We start from the raw sequence: 23341 nt of genomic DNA, 5'->3' as shown, positions 1-23341 counted from the left end.
AATGAACTGTGATCTCTAATGCATCAGGAAAATTCCACATCGTTTTCACTAGTATTTTATCTTAACTCTGCATACAGAAGGATATTGTACTATTACAATGCGTTGCTTACTACTTACCCTCTTATTTCCACCTGCACTACAGCAGTGATGTTGATTTGCAGGCTCACAAAATTGCTGTCTGGATTGTCCTTGTTGGAACTAAAACACAGGGACATGTGATTTAAATCTATCTGCTCAGGCGTATTATTACAATACATGATCATAAAAAACATTCTGTATATCACAGGAGCAACACATATTACTAACCTGATCGTTCAGGATACAAGTGTATTCATTCTGCAGAATCGTAACCATTTGTACAGAGAAATGCTAAGATCTTTTATGATCAATAGTAATGTAACAACTATCTACGAAGAGACACTTTATCTGGAAATACAATAGATATCTAGAGAAACTAACACTTATTTTTTATTTTTTTATTTTTTTTGAGACGGAATCTCCCTCTGTTGCCAGGCTGGAGTACAGTGGCTCAGTATCAGCTCACTGCAACCTCTGCCTCCCCAGTTCAAGTGATTCTCCTGCTTCAGCCTCCCAAGTAGCTGAGACTAGCGGTGTGCACCACCACACCCAGCTGATTTTTGTGTTTTTAGTAGAGACGGGGTTTCACCATGTTGGCCAGGATGGTCTCCATCTCTTGACCTCATGATCTGCCTACCTCAGCCTCCCAAAGTGCTGGGATTACAGGCGTGAGCCACCGTGCCCAGCCAAAACTAACACTTTTTTAAATGGCTAAACCAAAAAGGTATTGAACTGTGTTCATTTTGCAGCTTCTACCTTTGACAAATTCGTTAACATCTCTGTGCATATCATGTTCATTGCCCATTAAATAGGAAGTGGCAGCACAGCCAGCTCCTGATTTTCCTTGCTAATAAAGAGAAGAACTGGCATGAATAATGCAGAGAAACACATAATCGAAACAGCATTTCTGTTTGGCTCTGGGATGCATCATACCATACACCGGCTTGGCAGTAATTTCATCTTCCTTACGGTTTATTTCTTAAGTTAGTATTAAAATAAGCATATATTCACTGCATACTCACCAGCTAACTCGGACAAGGAGTTGGAGAGTATTTTAAAAGACTGGTTTAAATAAATATTCATTACCCACAGTACCCTGAATATAGACCCAAGGAAGTTGGCCAGTTCATAAACAGGCAATTAGGAGATGACATGGATATTTACAAAATGCATTAAGAGTGTCTAGATAGAAGGTGTGTGTTTAACAACACTTCTTTGAACAGTGGCAAAATTATTTTTTAAGTTTGCTGGGGTTTTTTCTCTCCAGAAAATATAATTAGATATGAAACAACTTTTAAAAATGCATGGGTTTCAAAATGCATGTGCTATAAGGAAAACAAAACGTACTTCGCAAAGAGGCTCAACCAGTAACTGAGTTTTGAAGGCAGCTTCCATCTGCATTTTATAATCCTGTTATGCTTTTACTGAAGTCACTAAAAACTTAGGCAGCTTTTAGCAAACTGAGACACAGCCACATCACCACTAACAGGTCATGTTTATATTCAGGTGTCGTCAGGAAGAGAAGGCCTCTTCTTTTTTTAACATCAGATCTCACTCTGATTCGATGGACAAGCTCTAGCACCAAGATGATGGTAATGGGGTGGGTTCTGACTAGCTTTTGAAGCTTTCCAAATGTGAGAGCTGGAAAGGATATGATAAAATTCTGCTTTCAAAGCAGGAGGAGGCAGAATTGTTCCCATGATGCTTTTGAAAAGTCCTGGCCGATTGTATATAATGATAAGACAATTTGAACTGCAACCACACATAAAAGATATAAACAGGCAAATGTCAGGCTCATTTCCTGGAATGGAGCATCACCACTAAACCCACGACTGAGCTTAAGGGACTTGTTCACCAGAGGCTGAACCCCAGTTTCCAGGCCATTTTATTAAGTTCACATCTGGGGAGGATCAGTCAACTAAAAAAATGTGTGTGTGTGTTTTTAAGGCAGTATTCTGAATTCTAACCATTAAGAAGTAATTAAGTAATTTTACTTATTGTAGACTTTATGGTTCTAAATATATTATGGGTAATTCTTCAGTTTGGAAATTTAAATCTATTTGTGCCACAGATTAACCAGACTTTTTTCTATTTCTAGTTCACTACTGCTTGGCAGCTGTGGAAATTAGAATTATGAAAAAACAAAGTTTCATATAAGTTATTGCATAATTCTATTGTATTTTCTTCCCAAGTGGTTTAAATAACACACTTTTCATTACCCACAATACCCTGAATATGTAAATAGACATTGAACATTGAAATCATCCTTGAAAAGAAGTCTAACATGAAGCTTTTAGAGGCTGTTTTGAAATGCAGCAAGAACAGCAGCAAACTCTGAGTCCAGACCTTCTGGTCAGCTAATCAAAATCATCTTTTGTCACACAGTCTTGCCATGACACTTGCTACTGCATACTAGCAGTGTCAGCAATATCTCTTGTAAGAAAGGAACCAGGCTTGATAAATAACTTGGATGCTCCCTTGACCTCTTTCCTGAAAGGAAAGCTCCCTCAGTAATAGCGCTGCTACATCCAAACAAGCCATCCATCACCGCCATGGAAGCTGAACTATTTAAACTGTTGGTGCTGGTTCTACACAAGGAATGATGAATTTCCACTCTACAACTGCACCCTATGTTATATACTATGGATAGGCGTGTTTTTCACTTTATTACTCCGATGCTATTTTCTTTTGTCTTACTATTTCCTATTTCCTATATTCTAACATTCTCTCTATGCTTTCTGCGGTCTTTGGAATGTCAGCAAAGATAACACAGTATTCATCTCACCATTACTAAGGAAGAAACTCTGAGGACAGTCTCCAGGACCTGTTTGTATGTGGCAATTGCAATCTGAGACCCGTTGTACACAGGGAGGAAAATGTTTATGTCGTGCAGAGTGAGGGCATAGAGAGACCGCTTAATGCAAATATTTGGTAACAGGAAATATTTTAAGTTTATTAACATATAAAGCCCATTTCTCTCTTGACTTCTATTTGTGGAAAAGGGATTCATTAAATGCAGGTCATGGCAGTCAATATATGCCTGTAAGAGTTTAGACTTCAGAACATTTGGTTTAATTTATTTTTGGTTTAAACACATTTAAACCAAATGCAAAACCATCCATTTAGATCCTTATTTACAGCTTTGGAGTAAGCCAGCAAAGCATGCAGATAAATGCTCACCTCTCAAATACCCTAGTAATTGAGTTTTTACAGTGTTAAACGCTGTATTTTTTCTTTTGTTTTTGAGATGGGGTCTCACTCTATCACCCCGACTGGAGTGCTGTGGCGCAATCTTGACTCACTGCAACCTCTGCCTCCCGGGTTCAAGCGATTCCCCTGCCTCAGCCTCCAGAGAAGCTGGGACTGCAGGCGTGCACCACCACACCCAGCTAATTTTCGTACTTTTAGTAGAGAAAAGGTTTCACCATGTTGGCTAGGCTGGTCTCGAACTCCTGACCTCAAGTGATCCACCCACCTCGGACTCCCAAAATGCTGGGATTACAGGCGTGAGCCACCGTGCCCAGCCTCAAACACTGTATTCTTGCTTTTATATCTATAATGTATGTTTTGGGAATTTAATGCTGTATGTATATTCCAGTTCTTTCTGCATTTTTATATTTTTTAAGGGTAATGTTAAAATAGTCACGAGTAGAGATGGAATGTAATCAGTCATGACCCTTTGTTTTAGATGAAGGGGAATGTTAAAAACATGGCCACTTCTATTTTACAGCAAATTCGGCACTTCATTACTGAATTCATTATTTAAATGATGATCTACAGGATGGACTTGGGGAAGGCATCTACAACACTACCTTGTGTCTTTTGCTTCTTAGATGAACTACTAATTGCATCCATTTTCTTTTGTAACTTCAACCAAGAGTGAAGAGGAAATATCAGTGAATTTGCTTTGTACCAGACTTCTTTTCTATATAAAGGTTGTGTATTTTATGAGAGATGTATCTTTCCACAGGTGACACAAAGCTTTATGTCACCAGAGGATCACTGGCACAGAAAATGATGCAGAGGAATAGAAACTTCAGGTTACTGTCTGGAGGGATGGTGGTCCTTTGCCATGACATGTTTTTTCTGTTTTTGTTTTTGGTTTCTTTCTTAAGATACTTAGAAATATCAACAGAAGATTTCCAAAATAAAAATATTTAGGGCTACCTAAACCTATGATATATTTTTATAGATACAAAGAAATGATTTAACATGCTTTTGGTAAAATGAAGGAATATTACAGAAGAATTTATTCCATCTGTATCCCATCACTAAATTTTATCCAGATTTAAAAAACCTAAAATACAGCATAAAATGTCTAAGTTAAATTCAAGAAAGACTTCATTAAGGTCAGAAATGAACACCTCAGGTAAGTTGAGAAAACCTTCCTCTCTAGAAATCTATCACAAAGTTTGGGGTGGGAGAGTAATTTGTGACATGGGTTGTGGATTTTTAAAATCTGCTACATTCTTACAGAGTTTATATATTTTTTAAAAATCCTAAGCCTTTTATTGAAGTAGCTATTTAAAAAGTAATCCATTGCATGGAGTCATTATTCTAAAAGTTATCACACTCTAATGGTACTTCTTGCAAGATATTAAGATAAACTTAGAAATTAACCATCTTGCACACTAGTATTTGAGACTCAAATTGTGGATACTGACTTCATATTCATTTAATAGTTAGAGCAAGGGTTCAACATGCCAGGCAAGGTATAAATAAATACAGAAGGCTTGCATGTCCTGTTTACATCAGTGTTTTGCAAACTTTTAAAGCTGCAGATCACAAAAAATACATACATCTCACTAGACATCTTACTACACATATGTATACTTACCGAAAGGAACATTTCATGAGCTGTATTAATATATATTATATTATATTATATGTTACTTTCCATTCAATTTCTTTTAAATATGGGTCTAGAGCCATTAAACTGATTCCATTACCCAGCTAATGGGTTTAAGTTCACAGCTGGGAAGCCCCAGCCCAAATGCCACACTACTACTTTCTTCGGGTCTTCCTGTTCACGAAATATTATTTTCAGCCACAAAGGAGCAAACAGAATAGGTGGTAAGCGGGTAAAGTTACAGTTGAATTCTCAAATGGCATCAGCCTTAGAAAAGAGAGGCAGCTACCTGTATGGCTCTGCTTATCATTGCTAGAGAAGGGCTTGCCCTCAAAATAGAGTATCTCACCTGCATCCTGCTACAGTGCGCATAGGTAAGCCATCAGATATTCACTCATTCTTGAAAATTGAAGAGACTTCAGGATTGCCATTGCAAAATCTATGCTTTTCTTTTTTCACAGATTTTGTTCTGAGGGACTAGCTGATGCCCAGCTGAGAGCATGGGAGTTAGGGTGGGGAAAGACATGTGCTTTGGAATGAAGAAAAGTGGAAGTAAAGCAGGTGAGAGGGTGCCCAGGACAAAATTTTGCTATCTCATAACTTGGTCTGTATAATTCAATCTGTTTTTCAAAACCCCTAAAATGTTGAAATTACTGAAACAATTGAGAAAAACAAAGAAGAAATGGGCTGTGAAAGTCTGGGTTCTAATTTCAGATGAGCTTTTAAGGCCAAGGGCCTTGACAGGTGGCATCATTTCACTGTGGGTCTCTTTTCTGTTGAGTGCTGTCAACAATACAGGCATGTAAAGGTCTAACCTTCTGATTTGGAGATCGAAGTTAATGCTCATGTTTGTTTTCTCAAGACGTGGAACTGCGAATCGGAGGCCTAGGGAATACTAAAAAATAAAATAAAATCACACAGGACATAAAGCTATTACACAAGAGTAGCTTGTACACAACATAAAAATATTTTGTAAGTCATTCCTGCAAAACCCCACCCTGGATCACTGTAACTCTCTCCTTTGTTCTGCTTCTACCCCAGGTGGCTGAGAGCCGAGAGAACTCATGCAATGAACTACAGGCCCTAGAAGATTCAGGTCACAATACAGGTTGGTTCTCTTTCTCCATTTAGTCCTGTACTGCCTCTTCTCCTGCCACCTTTTTGTGTGTTAAATTGAAAATAATCCAAATATATGAGAAGACACTGATTAGTTGATTGATTGATTGATTGAGACAGGGTCTCACTCCGTCACCCAGGCTGGAGTGCAGTAGTGTGAGCATGGCTCACTGTAGCCTTAATTCCCAGGCTCAAGTGATCCTCCTTCCTTAGCCTCCCAAGTAGCAAGGGCCACAGGTGCACACCACCACACCTGGTGAACTTTTTTGTTAGTTGTAGAGCAGAGTCTAGTCTGGTCTTGAACTCCTGATTTCACACAATTCTCCTGCCTTGGCCTCCCAAAGTACTGGAATTACAAGCGTGAACCACCACTCCTGGCCAGAAATTGACTTAGAAAACTATGATGCTTCTGTTTGATGGACAATTATGTAGTCATTGAAATTATAGCTGTGAAGTCAATGCAATAATATGGAAAATGCTTCTAATGTAATAACAATCAACAATGAGTGAAGGTTACAATGTTTATGTGCAATGCACCTCAGCTATGGTTTTTGGTTTTAAAAGTCTACAAATCAAAAAATTCCTCCACAGTAAAGGAGTGCGGATGTACTATAGGAAAACGTTTCAGAATAATATGTTCTAGTTGAGGTTGCAGTTACATGGATTATTTTCTCCTTTTAAAGTTTTCCAAATTTTTAAAACTGCTTTTATTATTTTCATAACCTGGAAATAGATAAAAACATGCGGAAAATAAATTCAATGATGATATAAATAAGGAAGTAAAAATAATAGTTAACACATCTGTAATATTATGTTACTTACTCTTCCAAGCACTGTACTATGCCTTACACACATGATCTCGTGTAATCCCAAAAAGCACTCTGGGGTAGGGGCTGTTGTTGCTGACATTATACAATTGAGCAGCAACCTGAGGATTAGAGAGATGAAGTACCTTGCTCCAGGTGCGTTGCAAATAAATCACAGAGCTAGAATTTAAATCCCTGCAAGCTAACTTTCAAATCTGTTATCACAGCCACTATAGTATCAGAATCAAACCTTTAACAAAAACTTATATTCACATGAATCAGTAATAGTATGAACTAATAATAAATCATCTCTTTTGTCATAAATCAGCAGCACCAGTTCACCAGCCCTTGCTGAATGTGCTTCGAGCTACGTACTATCCTAATGGCTTTACATTTGTCACATCATTCATTGCTCCAAACAGTCCTACAGGTAGGTGTTTTCTCATTTCGGTGTGACTTGCTCAAAGTATCACAGCTGGTATAGCTGGTATTTAAACCCAGAAGTGTCTTAATTATGAGGCATTATGCCCCAGCAAGGATTTTTTTTTTGTTTTTGAGACGGTCTTGCTCTCTCGCCCAGGTTGGAGTGCAGAGGCATGATCTTAGCTCACTGCAACCTCCACCTCCCGGGTTCAAGTGATTCTCCTGCCTCAGCCTCCTGAGTAGCTGGGATTACAGGTGTGCACCACCACACCCAGCAATTTTTTGTATTTTTAGTAGAGACGGGGTTTCATCATGCTGGCCAGGCTGGTCTCATACTCCTGACCTCACGATCCGCCCGCCTTGACCTCCCCAAGTGCTGGGGTTACAGGCATGAGCCAAAGGGCCCGGCTGGATGAAGTTTTTTAAAAATTCCAAAGGAGCAATTTTCTATCAGGCTCTTCTCTCATTTTAAGAAGGCTTTTAGCTTTTTCTTGCCTTTTCTACTTGAAGAACTCCTAACTCATGCCTGAAAGCTTGGGACAGGATATATCTCCTGCAATACATTCTCTGATTCTATGGGCTGGGCCAGGCAGAATTGTTCTCCTTTTTATTCTCTGTCTCCTTTTTTACCACTCCTCCACCACTCAACTTATGACACTGCTAATTTTGAGTTTCTTATTGAGTGAAGGTTGTATCTTTTTATCTCTATATTGCCGACTCTAGCTTAGAACCTGGCATATAGAAGCAGTGCAATAAAAATTGCCAAAAGAGGCTGGACATGAGCGTGGCTCATGCCTGTAATTCCAGCACTTTGGGAGGCCGAGGCGGGTGGATCACAAGGTCAGGAGTTCAAGACCAGCCTGGCCAACATGGTGAAACCCCGTCTCTACTAAAATACAAAAACTAGCTGAGTGTGGTGGTGAGTGCCTGTAATCCCAGCTACTCGGGAGGCTGAGGCAGGAGAATCGCTTGAACCCGGGAGGTGGAGGTTGCAGTGAGCCAAGATCGTGCCATTGCACTCCAGCCTGGGCAATAGAGTGAGACTCCATCTCAAAACAAAACAAAAAAAATGCCAAAAGAATGATGAGAGTTTGTTCTTGTTTGCTTATTTCCAGTGATAGAAACCTTACTGTATTGTGATAGAGGCTACCTAATGTTGGTTTTCGTTATAGAACAATCAGCTTGGGACAGAGACCCAATGAACGTGTGACAATTTCATACTGGTAGGAGGTGCATGTGTCCTTAACTAGTACCAAACACCAGGTCTCATGGCATTGATTTTAAAGCGCTTTCATTGAGCCCACCGTTTAAAAAAATTTTCCCATGAGAAAATTTGCAACTTGTTATGAATCTTATTGGCATGTAAACATCTTATATTACTATAGCTACTCTATGGAAATGACTTTACTATTTAAAAATCAGAAGTAAAACTTCTGAATACTATCTTGAATATTTTGTTAAGTTAAAATACCAAGTCACTTGAAAATGATTTTTAAAAGATAATAGATAGAACTAAACATTCCTGGCAATTTATGATGCTTTTAAAATCTTTAGCACTGCTTTTCCATTTGGAATTTTACCACAACCCACTGAGAGTATTCTTTTTAAAGTACAAAATGAAGAAGAATATAAATCAAAGTGTTTTATAACAAAACAGAATGCAATAAAATTTTATGTGTTTAAGGGCATTAAAGAATGAGATAAGAAAGCTATTAGGGTTTCTTCTGCTATAGACCTCAGAGATAAACGAATATAAACAATTTACTTCCTGACTTCTAAAATGAATTGACATCCTTTCACATAAACACATTTGTGGTTAAGACCACACTGCCATTTTTCCTCCACTTTGAATGATACTGGTGGCCAGTTTTGTTCCCAGATTATCCTTAGATGACCTCTGGTCTAGCTGTAACACTTCTAATACTGAAAAAGGAATGAGTGGTCCATCACGTACAGATGCTAACACTGTTGCTACCACCTCAATTCATTTCTCTTTTGTCTTAGGTAACCCTCTTCATATTAAATTAGGCCATTGAGGCTGGGCTTGATGGCACATGCCTGTAATTCCAGCACTTTCAGAGGCCAAGGCAGGTGGATCACCTGAGGCCAGGAGTTCGAGACCAGCCTGGCCAACATGGAGAAACCCCGTCTCTACTAAAAATACAAAATTAGCCAGGCACGTTGGCGTGTACTTGTAATCTCAGCTACTCAGGAGGCTGAGGCAGGAGAATTGCTTGAACCTGGGTGGCGGAGGTTGCGGTGAGCTAAGATCGTGCCATTACACTTCAGCCTGGGCAACAAGCGCGAAACTCCATCTCAAAATAAAATAGGCAGTTGGATTTTTCTCAAAAAACTAGCAAAACGATTCATTAGCTTCCAGATAAAAGGACTATGGTAGTGAAAAATGTTCTAATATCTCAGTGTAGACATCCCATTCTCTCTTTCAATGCTTCATTTTAAAGTCTCATCTGTTATTCATTTGTTTTTATCCAAGGGCTTTTCACCATGTTGCAGACCGGATAGAACATGGGCTTTGCGGTAAGACTTGGTTTGAATCTTGTTCTAACCTTTACCCTCTGTGAGGCTTTGGCCAATTCATCTGACTTCTCTGAGCTTCAGTTTCCTCATCCATAAAATAAAGAAAATACTTGACTCACAGGGTTGTTTTGAAAATTCAATGAAATAACATAAAAAGCTCTCCTCCTCCCAGTGATGAATTTATAACCTAGAGGACAATCAATCCATGGTAACCAATAATAATATGTCATAGGAATATACTTGCCATTGAAATATTTATTTATTTTTGCCCCAAGAAGTGAGTTTACTATAGTTTCAGCACATTTTTGAATACCCAAGATCAATGCAACATTATAGCATAAAAGAGCAAAAATATCATTCTAGCGTAATATTCTAACTTGAGAAAAGTTTCAAATGCTCAAGCAAAAGTATGAAACATCAGGCTAATTTATTAACTGAAAGACTTATCAGCATCTTTAAAATGCAAATACGTACCTGAATCTCCCTTGAAAAGGGAATTCTTTTTTTACTTTTGGTCACTGTTGAATGTCATGTCCTTCCTTTAATTGCCATTGCTAAAATCTTTGTCCTAATTTGGTTATTTTTAAAGTCTTTGACTTACATGCCATTTCTTTTTGAATTCAAAGAAAAAGTATTTAAAGAAAATATCTATAGTAAAAAAAAAGTCTGTATAAAATTGTTGTAACTAAAAGACAGGCAAGAGTGATGTATAAAGAGAAAGCATAGAAGAGCATGCATCTTTCTGTGTTTTTAGCCTGGGACGATTCACTCTGTGTAGGTTATAATGTGAAATCCCACTGGCAATTTCCTGCCTAATTTGTTGTTGCTGCTATAGGTGCTGAGTTGCTGCGTGGTAACTGGAGAGCTTTCCATTTGTTCCCTGTAAAGTCCAGTTAGAAGGAAATCAGTCAGTATTTCTGGTTCTCTCTTACATTTGTTCCAGACACCATAGGGTTCCCAAGGTCGCACACCACCATCCTGGTTACATTTTCCATCTTGTACTCACAGCTCAGTGGTCGAAATCCCTACGATGGGAAAGAACAAGGGGTTTAGGGGGCAGGATAAATGACATCCTGACACAAAAGCCATGCTGGGGGTGCTGGGAGCTCCCCTGCATCTCAAACACCCAGGAGGCAACAGTGCAAAAAAAGTAATTGATGACCCTTAACTCAGAAGAGAAAATGGAGAGGGAAAAGTAAAAGTTAAATTTTAGAAATAAATGTGTTGGGTGGGTAAGCATATTTATTGTGTTTCATTAAGGAAAACAACGCGTAATATAGTATTTATATAAATAGTTTAGATAGTATCTTCACTAAGGTTAATGTGAAACTCAGGACATGAAAATCACAAATTATTAAACATGAGTAAATGAATTTATTCTATTAAGCCTTCCAAAAACAAAATGATCATAATATGTATAGATTATCATATGATTCAATGACCATTTGCTAGAGAATTGCCTTGAACACAAATTCCTATACACCATGGTCCCATTTTGAGATCATGCAATCGACTTTCTTCTGTTCTTCAGTATTTCAGATGTAAAGAGAATATCTTCATGTTTAGCAGTACTTCCTATTTCCTTTCCTCCCCTTATATCCTATTCCAAGTAGAGTTCATATAAACTGAAGTTAGAAGAGGTTCTTGAAGCTATATACTGGACAAATTCTCAAGGTTGAACAGATGAGAGGGGAAATACAGATTTGTTCTGGAACAGTTGCCCTTGGCTCCCAGCTCCTCTTCATGTCTGCATGCTTTTCCCAGTTGCTCAGAAACCCACCCCTCACTCTCTACCCTATTCTTTTTCCATACCTCAAACCCTATGGTGCCACTCTGCATGCAGCCATAGCTACTTACACTTTTCCATTATTTCACTCTAACTCGTTATGTGCCGTCGATATATTATCCATCACCCTTGTTCCCAAAGGTAAGCTTGCAACATAAGGACCTTCATAAAACAGCAAATTTGGGGGGAATTTCTGTCCCTGTGATAGGTTCGGAAAAGGGTTCTCAATATAATGTCCATTTATCCGTCTGTCAGCTCTATTGAAATTTTATTTTATTTTTTATTTTTTTTTTGTCCTTTTCTGTTATCTATTGAAATTTTATGTAAGAAAATAATATAAAATTTCAGAAATGATCCTCCATTCCCTTGTATTTTATTAACAAAAGTCCAAACCCAAAACCCAAGCAAAAAACACGAAACATTCCCCAGACATCTAGCTAAAGAATTCTGTAGGTAAACCACACACTTTGAGAATATAAGCTTCAAGAAGGCAGAGGTTTTTGTGTCTGTTCTAGTCCTAATGCCTAGAGCAAACTTGGACACAAAGTAAGTGATGGTTCAGGAACACCAGAGTAGAGGCAGCGGACACTTTCTTGTAAAAGAGAAGGCTACAATGAAACAGACAAGTATGCAGCTAAGTATAAAACCCTGCTCCCAGAATCCCCAGATAGACAGACACATGGAAATATCTGTCCTATTTATTGAGAAAGGAATGGGTCACTCATATTTGGAGGCTCAATTTAATACATCCTCTCTTCAAATATCCTGAAAGACAGTTAGTTACGTTGGATGAGCTAAGAAACATCTTTTCAAAAAGGTGGTAATGTTCTTTCTTCTCAAAGTTAGGTTTAGTATGTATTCAGCTCCTTAAGGATCCATAACCAACCCCTAAATCATACAGAGATGCTTTGTGTTGCGATTATTAACTCAGTCATGAAAACAGAAAAAACAAAACCCAGAAAAATGTTTCGTAAGTGCTCATATGTCCCTTGAATTACATTCAAGGATTTAGTTTCTGTAGTCAATTTTTTTTTTAAATCTCACCTAAAGGTTAAAAGTTATATGTACAGTTTTTCCCCAGCTTTCTGGAAATAGTTCTTTGACATCACTCAAAAAGTTTTTTCTCCCTTTCGCATCCCCTCCACCCTTTTTCTTTTTTTAATCATTATTTTCTCTCTTTAATAAGAGGAACAATCACTTTTTGTGGACATTTCTAGATTATTTTCCTCTGCAGTTACAGGGACATTCTTGTTCTAATCCATTTATAGCTCTTAGAGTGTTCTTCATTCACTGAAAATGTTAACTGTGTACCCACTATTTACCAGGCCTGACAAATAAGACCCCTTGTCCTCACTGAATTCTTAATTATTTTAACAACGTAACAAGTAATTGTCAGCAATTATAACAGCAGTGGAAACACACAATTGCAGTAGAGATGGGAAATTTTATGATAGGATAAATAAATAGTAACAAAGGAGGACCTGCACATAGATCTAAGCAATCAGAGAAGGCATCCTGGAGGAAGTGGCATCTAAGCTGATGGGGGCAGTGCATATCAGTGGTTAAGAACAGGGTCCCAGCCGGGCGTGGTGGCTGACATCTGTAATCCCAGCACTTTGGGAGGCCGAGACAGGTGGATCACCTGAGGTCAGCAGTTTGAGAGCAGCCTGGCCAACATGGTGAAACCCCGTCTCTACTGAAAATACAAAAATTAGCTGGGCATGGTAGCCAGTGCCTGTAATCCCAGCTACTAGGGAAGCTGAGGCAGGAGAATCACTTGAACCCGGGAGACAGAGGTTGCAGTGAGCTGAGATCGCGCCACTGCACTCTGGCCTGGGTGACAGAGTGAGACACCATCTCAAAAAAACAAAACAAAACAAAACCAAAAAACAAACAGGGGCCTGGACCTAACGGTTGATGTTTGAACTTGATTCTGCTACATAATAGCTGTATAACCTTGGGCATGTTACTTAATTTATTCTTATCTATAAAACAGGGATAGTGACAGCAGCTTCTCTTTAATGCTGTTATAAAATGAAATGCATTCTTTTTTAAAATTATTATTATACTTTAAGTTCCAGGGTACATGTGCACAACGTGCAGGTTTGTTACATATGTATACATGCGCCATGTTGGTGTACTGCATGCATTAACTCATCATTTACATTAGGTGTATCTCCTAATGCTATTTTAAAAAAAGAATGAAATACATTCAAGAACTCAGAGGATTACCCAGTTCATAGCAGTTGTTCAATAAATGTTAGCCACCTCAATTATTATTGTCTCAATTATTATTAAGCCTCAATTTTTATTAAGTCTCAATTATTATTTGAAGGATGAGTAGAAAGAAGTGAAAATAAGTAGGATAGATAAAGAGGATGAGGGAGCAGAGTTAGGGTGCTGGGAGGGGAAACGGCTGGAACAAACTCTCCGTGTCATTACAGGAATGGAAAAGGAACTCAAGCCGGCTGGAAGCCTCAGCATTTAGCGATGAGGCTGAAGAGGCGAGCAGGGGTGATATGATCAAGGGCCTCATGCGTTATCTGAAGGATTTGGATCTTATCCTCAAAGCTAGTGAGGAGCTAGTGAGGATTTGAAGACAGTGCCATGCTCAGATTTGTAATTTAGAAAGATGGATTTTTTTCTAGGTTAGAGGTAAGGAGTTGGCAAGACGAACTAGGAAGACTGTTGCAATAATCTGGGCAAAAGATCATGGCAGCCTGGATGAAGGTGGTGACAGTGGCTGTTGGATGGACTCTGTCCACAATCTCTCTAGTTCATGTCCTTCTCTCCATCCAACTGCTACTGTCATCACCCTCATCCAGGCTGGCATCACTTTAGGTGTTAGAAACCAGGGGATGCTGGCGTCATTCTCCTACATAGAAAATGAAAGGGAAGCTGGATGTGATGGCTCACACCTGTAATCTCAGCACTTTGGGAGGCCAAGACTGGGGGATCACTTGAGGTCAGGAGTTCAAGACCAGTCTAGCCAACATGGTGAAACTGATCTCTACTAAAAATACTAAAATTAGGCATGGTGGTGGTCGCCTGTAATCCCAGCTACCCGGGAGGCTGAGGCAGAAGAATCACCTGAACCTGGGAGGCAGAGGTTGTAGTGAGCCAAGATCATGCCTCTGCACTCCAGCCTGGGCAACAGAGTGAGACTCCATAAAAAAAAAAAAAGAAAGAAAAAAGAAAATGAAAGGGAAGAGGGGTGTGAGTGGGAAGACCAAAAGTCTGGATGCAGACATGCTGAAGGTGAGGCGGCTGTGAGAGATTGAACAACAGATGATAACAGGTCCCTAGAATCGTTCACAGAGACAGAAAGTAGAATGGTGCTTACCAGGGCCTGGGGAGAGGGAGCAATGGGGAATTATTTTTAAGGGTTGCAGTGGTTCAGTTTGGAATGATGAAAAAGGTCTGGAAATGGACAGTGGTGATGTTGCACTACCATGTAAATATAATGTCACTGAACTGCACACTTGAAAATGGCTAAAATGATAAATTATATCTTACATGTATCTTACTATAATCATAATGATGATGATGATGATAAATATAAAACATATACACCTTTTTTCACAGAAAAGGATAAAAATCACCGAAAAGAAATATAAAGGCTGGCTCAACTAAGGTTTCTAGAGCAAGAGATGATAAGCATTTACATTTTCTAAAAAGAGGAATGTTTTCAACAAAAGAATAACCAACCTTACAATCAGATAATGCCTAATATTTTTCCCCTTGAGGAAAAAATGGTTAAAAAATCTTGAACTGAGTTGAAATCAAAAGGTACACAAACCTCAAACTGTTTCCAAACAAGGAAGAAATTAGAATATGGCTTAGTCACGTAAAATTCAAAGACCGAGCAAAGGCTCTGCCAAAGGGAAATTGACGGAGAAAAAAGTAGTGAAGGAATCATTTGAGATTACAGATAATGTCCCTTGTAATGTTTACGCCAAAGATAGAATCCTAAGTGCTCTCCCGTGTTTTCTATGCAACCAAGCCAACAGTAAACTGGATGTTTTGCTAAAAGAACATTTTAGAATAGGTCCTTTGTTTAGTGAAGTCAGGGGTGGAGTGACAAGAAGGGAATTGAAATAAAAATATGAGTGGAGCTCTGGAATATTAAAAACAAAACACACTCAAGCTTCATTTTTGTGTTTGTTTATGTGTTATCTGCAGGTATTTGTAGACGACATTTTTCTTTCTGTTTTTGCATGTAGAGATTTTATTATGAAATGACATCTTCAAACCAAAGTGGTTATTAAACACCATTTTTATAAGTTGTATGTATAATTACTCCATTTATTCTTATTTATTTGTATCTTAAAGTGACTTTGATAGAGAAATGAAGAGGATTAAAAAAAAATCACATAATTGGCCAGGCAAGGATGGCTTGTGCCTATAATATCAGCACTTTGGAAGGCCAAAGTGGGTGGATCACCTGACCCCCAGATGTTCGAGACCAGCCTGGGCCATATGGCAAAACCCCTTCTCTACAGAAAATACAAAAATTAGCCAGGCATGGTGGTGCACACTTGTAGTCCTAGCTACTCAGGAGGCTGAGATGAGGGTTTTGCTTGAGCCCAGGAATCGGAGGTTGTAGTGAGCTATGATCATGCTGCTGCACTCCATCCTGGGAAACAGAGCAAGACCCTGTCTCAAAAAAAAAAAAAAAAAAAAAACAAGAAAGAAGAAAATGGGATGATTATAAACCACTCACTGGAGAAATTAGGGTTTATATTGATTTTCATGTTTGAAATAACAGGGAAATGAAAGCTGAGTGGAGAGTTGCAAACACTCTTGAAAAGAAATGGAATTATTTTTCCCCTCTATCCAACTTCACTGTCAACATGGAAGAGTTAAGAATAATTTAGGACTATTTTTTTTAAAAACTACTTTATTAAGATGTGACTGACATACACAAAACAGCAGTACCTATTTAATGTATAACATTTGATGACTTTGGAGTTTTTTTTTTTCCTGTGCATTTCTTCAACAGAAACTCAAGGATTTTAAATGACTATTAAAGATGCTTTATCATTACCCATTTGGATTTTTTAATTTTTTGTTTTTTACTAAGAAGATCATTCAACTAAAACCAACAAACAAAAATCATGACACTAGAAGTGTGAATAGAGAATTTTATATTCCTAAGTTTTTTAATGCCTTTAAAATACCAACATCACAACAACAGTTTGTTAACATCTGTTTAGAAGAATTACTTTGCATTACATTATTCAATCATTAAAATGGACAAGGTCCTCAGGGGGTGTGGTATTTGGAAACTAGTAGACATTTAACACATTTAAGCAAAATGAGCAATGCTATCAGCAAGTATTTAGGGAGCACCTACTCTACACCTCATCCTATGACGGAAACGTGACACTTGGGCTTTACCCTTAATTGTGAGTTTGTATATTTCAGACACTGAGGGACTTTCTCTGTTATTCTACAATGTATTTTTAATGGTTTTCTAGACCAAGTGATTAAGGACACTGCAGAACTGGAGGATGCTTTGAATGGGAAGATTCGTGTTCTGATAAGGAAGGGGAAGGCTATAAATATCATTGTTGTCATTTAAACAAATAGTGGCATTGAGGAATGGCAAATGAGGAAGACCAGGCTGTTCCTGGTCATAATTCTGACAAGGTGGACCAAGAAGAAAGGGAAAGGACCTTGTTTCCCTTCTGGTGCCGGTCCAGGCTTTTATCAGTGCTCAGCAGGGATTGGCTGGACCTTCTTCTCTAACCAATAACGAAAACCAGGCTTCTGACATGTGCTTGAAACTGATAGGAACTCAATGCAAGGCTAGAAAAGTCAGTGAAGATGGGAAGTTAGCTTGGGAGTTTAGCTTTTTGATCGTGTTGGTAAGCTTCTTCTTTCAGCCAGTCTTGTTCTTTTTTTTGCTTTAACTCTCAATCTTTGGCCAATCTATCTTTGCACTGTGGCAAAGAAAGACATTAATACTGTGTAAGCCCACCCCCGCTTTGTGGCTCATTGCTGTTATGATTTAACAAAAGAAGGTATCATTTTGCTGTCTTTCATTAAGGAAGAAACTCTCAGCTAAGATGGCCCTTCTTAACATTTACTTGACTTCAAAAATATACCTAGCTCTTGACTTCAAACAATTTGCAGGCATTACCTTGTTGTTGCGTTCAATCCCAACGTAATCTGCCTCTTCTGGTATCATTACAAAGAGTTCAGCTTCATATGCTCCTTCCCCTTCATTTCTTGCATTTATTATGAGCATAAGGTGATTTTCGTCTCCAATGATTACCTGATGCTTATCTCTAAAAATGCAGTTTAAAAAGAAGTGTTAGGTACTCTACTTCTTGGCTTTGTGAATATTTTATTTAAGGATTTATAGAGGAGGAAAAGAAAAATGGCAAGTGCAAAAAAAGAAGATGGACCATCGTGAATAGATGGTAGGAAGAGGCAAGAGAATCATCTCTGGGTAAAAAGGGCAGGAAAACACCCAGTAGTGTGTTGGTAAATGTTTAACAACCAATTCTCAAAAACAAAACAAAAAAAAAAGAATTGATTTACAGCGTTTTCAGATTCCAGTGGTGTAAATCCATGAACCGTGGTCATTTTCAAGCTACCAACATATTTAACAATCTACCAACAAAATTACTGCATATTTAACGTTTCACTTACAAGCCAGAATGAAGCAGCTTCAGCACTTCACTGAAAACATACGTTAGGAAGAAAATGGGCAATGGAATAAAAAGAAGAGAGGTGGTTTAGAAAGCAAGAGGGATAGATTAATGCAAAGGAAATAATGAAAGGGAAGAAGCAGGCAGATACAATAAGATCTTAAATCACTGGTAGAGGACTTCAAGGTATTTTGAAGAAGCGCAGTTCACTTAGAACTGCAAATCAAACCAATAGTTGGAATTGCCTACTCCACTTTTTAACCTCACTCAAAGCGATTGCATTTGAAGTTGATAAATTATGAAATTTGGGGGAAGTCCCTCTGAGAAGTTACCAAGCAGATTCCAAACACTGGCAGTAAGATAGCTCCTGGGAGGGAAAGAAACACAAATCTGTTTCTTCCCCACAGGATGTTTTACATCCCAGTCCATATCTTCCCATAGCAGAATACAGTGCAATTTCCAGGGCTGGAATGGGGGTGTCTGTTACTGGCAGCTGTGAAGCCGTTTGATTCTTTTAAATTTTGTGACACCTTCTGCTTTACTCCATAGAGTGCTATTTGGGTTTATTTATTCAGTAAGTTAAAATTAATTTTGTTTTGACAGTTTTAAGGGTGACTTTGAGTCATGGGGTGCTGAAAAAAAGTTTGGTTGAAGGTGTAGATGGAACCTGCCTGTCTGAATCCTTTGTCTACTTGACTGAGGCAAGTAAATATAACCCGAGCCACCCCATCAATGAGTTTACTTTCAACAAAAACATTTTTTTTTTCACTTTTTGCTGAAAGACAAAACGGCCCAGGCAAAATCTTAGGGTGTGTCATTTGACACCAATGACAAATAACTGACCCAAACTACAGGCTAACCCAAAGTGTAGCCAAGCTCAAGAATTTCACGCAGCATAGTTTTTGGTAGTCTTTGGAAGTGTATACTGTCTCCAGAGAACCTTTACATAAATACCTGTAATTCCATTAGATAGAAAGCACACGTTTTGTTATTTAAACTTACGGTCTAGCCGACAGCTTCAAGTCAGGAACACACAGATTGTCTTCTCCACAGTCCACCAGAATGTGAGCCTGTGTTGTATAAACACACATCAGGAACAATCTAGGAAAATCTGATTCACATCCTTTTTCTTGAAAATTCTGAATGGTGCCACAAACGGAACCAGAGCTTTCCTCTCACTATGCATGACTCTACCCAAGCCAATAGCCTACATTTCACAGTGACCTCCCAATACAGGCCACTTTACATAATAGCCCAATTCCAATGCACTCTGAAATATCTGTAAAGAATGCAACTCTGGCCATGGCTTGAGGATTACAGGCTGTATTGCTTCCATTACAGCCACATTTTGAACAAATTAAATCTTGGTTGCACAAGAGGAAAGGCTTCCGAAAAACACAATCATGCAGTGTTTCAGGAAACATGGTAGGAAAACTCCCAAATGTTCCATGTCTGCATGCAGAAATAAAAATGAAAGGAGCTGGCTTTAGTCTTAAAGCCATAAGAACAACACCCCAGAGAGCTTGCTTGAGAAAATGCCGTCAAAGACCGTGAAGGACTTACCTGTTCACTAACAACGTTTTCTCTGTAGTAGTTCAATATTGGTTTCACTTCCAGGCCTTCTTTAAAGGTGGATTCGTCCAAACTGTAATTCAAACTAATGTTGATTGGAGATAATTTATCTCGGAATTCAGTTTCATCCTAGGAAAAATAATCACAAACTCAACAGAGGCTCCATGAAATAGCTGCAAGATGTCAGTCTGCAAAAGTCAGGCAACACTGGAATTTACTCAGTGAAAGTGAATGATGAAACAATTATCCTTGCAGCAGGCTTAGATGGAGGCTGATTTATGTGGTATATAGTAGCCAGCATACCTAATATACGTGCAGTGATGAAATCATTTAGAGCTGTGGCTTCATTGAAATATGCTTCTGGAGCCAATCTTTGGGTTCTACAGACCTTCAACAATTCATGCAGAACTGGTCAAGTTGCAAAGTAAAATATTACACGTGTATATCATAAATGTCACAAAAAACATCATGAATTTGGATTTTTGTTTTCGTGAGGTTGCCAGAATTTACCAGTTCTCTCTTGGGGCTCAGAAGAAGAAAACATCTTGATTCTCTTCCTCTCATCATCTTTTTAAGCCCTTGCCTGCCTGAACTTCAGAACACCTTCAGGACATTTGAAGTTCTCTTGGAAAAAGAAACAGAACTCCTTTAGTAGGGAGGGGTAAGCAGCAAACAGCAAGCACTAGACACACAGTGGATATGTCACCCCTTCAATTGTGTGCCAATCGAGGGTCAGGTATCCAACTTTTCATTCTTGAGTGTGATTGTGAACCTGTGATCTTTCCTAGGGTGGTCCTTGCTAACTAAGCCCCCTAATGGAAAAGAGAAATTGAGACAGTTATCACAACCTCACAACTGGCAAGGTGAAGATAGGTAATTGTGTTATAAATATTTTTACTTTAAAATTTCGGTAGGTTTTGAAGTCATTGTAAAAATACATTACTTTAAAGAAGATAATTATAAATTACTTCTAATAAAAGCTTTGAATGCCTAAATGTTTTCCTGAGTTGGCTCTGAAATGTGCATTGATAAAATCTAACAAGACATACTCACATAGGAGAAAAATTCACATAAATTGTGTTGCGCTTTTATGTTTTTTTGGGGAGGAGGTTGTTAGAAATGAAAACCATGTGAGCTGAATGCCATTATAAAGATTTTGTTCAAAATGAAAAGAAGCCTTAGAAATTAATAGCAACACATCATCAGGTTGGTTGAAGTCAGGGTCAAGAGGAGAGTATTTGACCCTAAAATAAAGTTTCCTGCTATGAAAATGAAAACAGACAGATGGGGGTCTATGCAGACAAATATGATGGTTAAATGGAGAAAAATGGTTGGAATTTGGATACGAAGATGAGAGGCCAGAGAAGTCTTCCTGGAATACTTACTCGAAGGTAAACGATGAAATCCTGGCACTGGTGGGATTTCTGCCGTTTTATCACAAGAGGGAAGACACGATGAGCCTGATGGTTATCAAGGAAGAGCGTCCGTTTAATGGCTCCTTTCTGTTTCAGGGAATCTAATTGCACCTCTGCCATCAAGACTAAAGGACAGAAGTAGAGAAAAAGTATTCAGTGAACACAGTGCTCTATCAGCGAGATGAATTTCCATTTCAAGTTGCTTATTCAGGAAACATTTATTTTCATAGTTGAGATCAAGCATGATAAATGAGCTGGAAAAATTTTATAACATACTCTCCAAGCTAAAAATTTTTTATAATGGTTTTATAAAAGTTGTCATTTTCCCTATAATTATATGTTCTTATAAATAATAGTATTACCAAGTATTGAAGTAATATTTATTAGACGATTCCATATATGCAACAGACATCTTGATATTCCTCAAGGGTTCTTTCATTTTTTATGGTCTGTGCAGAGAAATGGTTACTGTTCAAGTTTCTTAGTATAGTGTAAAAATGAAAACGTGCTTACCTATTGTGTTTGAAATGCTCTGGCCTGTGACCGATGCACATACTCTTAAAGAAAAGCTATAGAAAATAATAGTAATTTATTGGTTAATAGAGTTTTGAATCTAAAGTAGAAGCCTTCCTTCATCCCAGATAATGAATATCATTTTCTCTATATATTTCTAATTACACACACACACACACACACACACACACACCCCTTCTACCAATTGATCTCAACACTAATACAATCAAGACAAGTGACATTATTATTACATGGAAGGTAATACTGGAAAATAGTACAGGAGGTTAGCTGATTTAATCAATTGCTCAATTAATCAATCACTTGTTGCTTTTATTCAATGAATACACGTCAGTATCTTCCATGTGCCAGGGAGGGAAGAATTAGGCAGCAGAGCAAGAGGATAGCTAGAGGTAAAATCTGGAGGTGAGTAAGAATCTGGATCCATTTGAGGAAACTGAAGAAATTCAATGTGGTCGGGGCACTGAGCAAGATGGCAAAGTTGTAGGAGGCAAGGCTGGCTTGGTGGATCGGTGAGGAACGGGGCTTTGAAAGTCATGCTAAAAAATGCAGATTTAATCTTCAGAAGCATGGAACACATGGTATGCTTAACTTAAAACACGCACTCTGCTTGGAAGGAGATGGAATTTGGCAGAACCTTGCTACGGTTAGGGTAAGACTGGAGGTAGAGACGAGAAGAGGGAGGGGAGAAAGAGAAAACAGGAAGCTTAGCACGGCTGTCTCAAGCTAGGTGGGCACAATGATACAGGAATAAAAACAATCAGGAGAGGACAGATATCCATGAGAGCTACTTTGGAGTTGTGCCTTGAACACACCATCACTACCATTCGAGGCAATGTCTGCACTGGCTTATAGGATGATCTGCACTTGGCTTTGGTCTGTGGCTACAGATGGAATGAGAGACGACTGACTCCCTGGCTGCCTTTGTTGAATGAAAGTGCTCACCTCTCCCTGAAAAATTCCAAGCCCTAGCAGCCATCACTAGACATGGGGCCTTTTTGCATTTCTAGGAAAGTGAAAATATAAGAAAATACTTAAGTATGGTTTAATGACAATCATAAACTTTTTACCAGTAAAATACTATAGTATGATTTGGATATTTCTAAGGAATTCAAAGGGAGTAAATAATCCCCAATCATACTTTAATTATGTGTCAGCTTCCTGTGTCAAATATAATGAAAATGTGTCACATCTGGGATTCATCTATCTACCGTGACCTCAGTCCATGTCTCCCCTCAGGGTAAATAATTTGCCACATACCATTAAGTCAAAAGTTTCCTGAAATGTCTACGCTATTACAAGTGTTTACTCCACTTGCCCAGAGAAATCACTGATTCCAACTCGCTTCTGCTTCAATTACAATTATTGAAGAAAGACGAAGAGTTAATCACATCTTTCAATTTTGTAGTAAGCCTGGCTTTCAAAATTAGAATTTTTCTGTGTCCAACCTTTTTGAAAGTATTTGAGTGTATGTTCAAATCGGCCAATGATCTTTTTTTCTATTCATCATTAACTGTGTAGACCAAAGCCATTAGCTTTTATAAAATAAATTCCTATTTGTAATTAAA

General features: G+C 38.4%; 1 protein-coding gene across 2 annotated transcripts in view; it reads right to left on the bottom strand.

Moving 5' to 3' along the window:
- The window catches only part of ITGA8 (integrin subunit alpha 8), a 193316-nt gene that overhangs the window by 64736 nt on the left and 105239 nt on the right, over nucleotides 1-23341 (bottom strand). For both annotated transcript variants that reach the window (XM_030819254.1, XM_030819253.1), the window contains 8 exons: nucleotides 21756-21811; nucleotides 21213-21367; nucleotides 19819-19956; nucleotides 19258-19325; nucleotides 17742-17889; nucleotides 10743-10835; nucleotides 5743-5822; nucleotides 118-198 (listed from right to left, as the gene is read on the bottom strand). In XM_030819254.1, the coding sequence (XP_030675114.1) occupies nucleotides 118-198; nucleotides 5743-5822; nucleotides 10743-10835; nucleotides 17742-17889; nucleotides 19258-19325; nucleotides 19819-19956; nucleotides 21213-21367; nucleotides 21756-21811 (819 nt within the window). The remainder of the gene's footprint in view (nucleotides 1-117; nucleotides 199-5742; nucleotides 5823-10742; nucleotides 10836-17741; nucleotides 17890-19257; nucleotides 19326-19818; nucleotides 19957-21212; nucleotides 21368-21755; nucleotides 21812-23341) is intronic.

The sequence above is a fragment of the Nomascus leucogenys genome, chromosome 9 (assembly GCF_006542625.1).
Source record: "Nomascus leucogenys isolate Asia chromosome 9, Asia_NLE_v1, whole genome shotgun sequence".
NCBI lineage: Eukaryota > Metazoa > Chordata > Mammalia > Primates > Hylobatidae > Nomascus > Nomascus leucogenys.
Note: the sequence above shows the minus strand (reverse complement) of the source record. Positions and strands in the feature narration are given on the sequence as shown.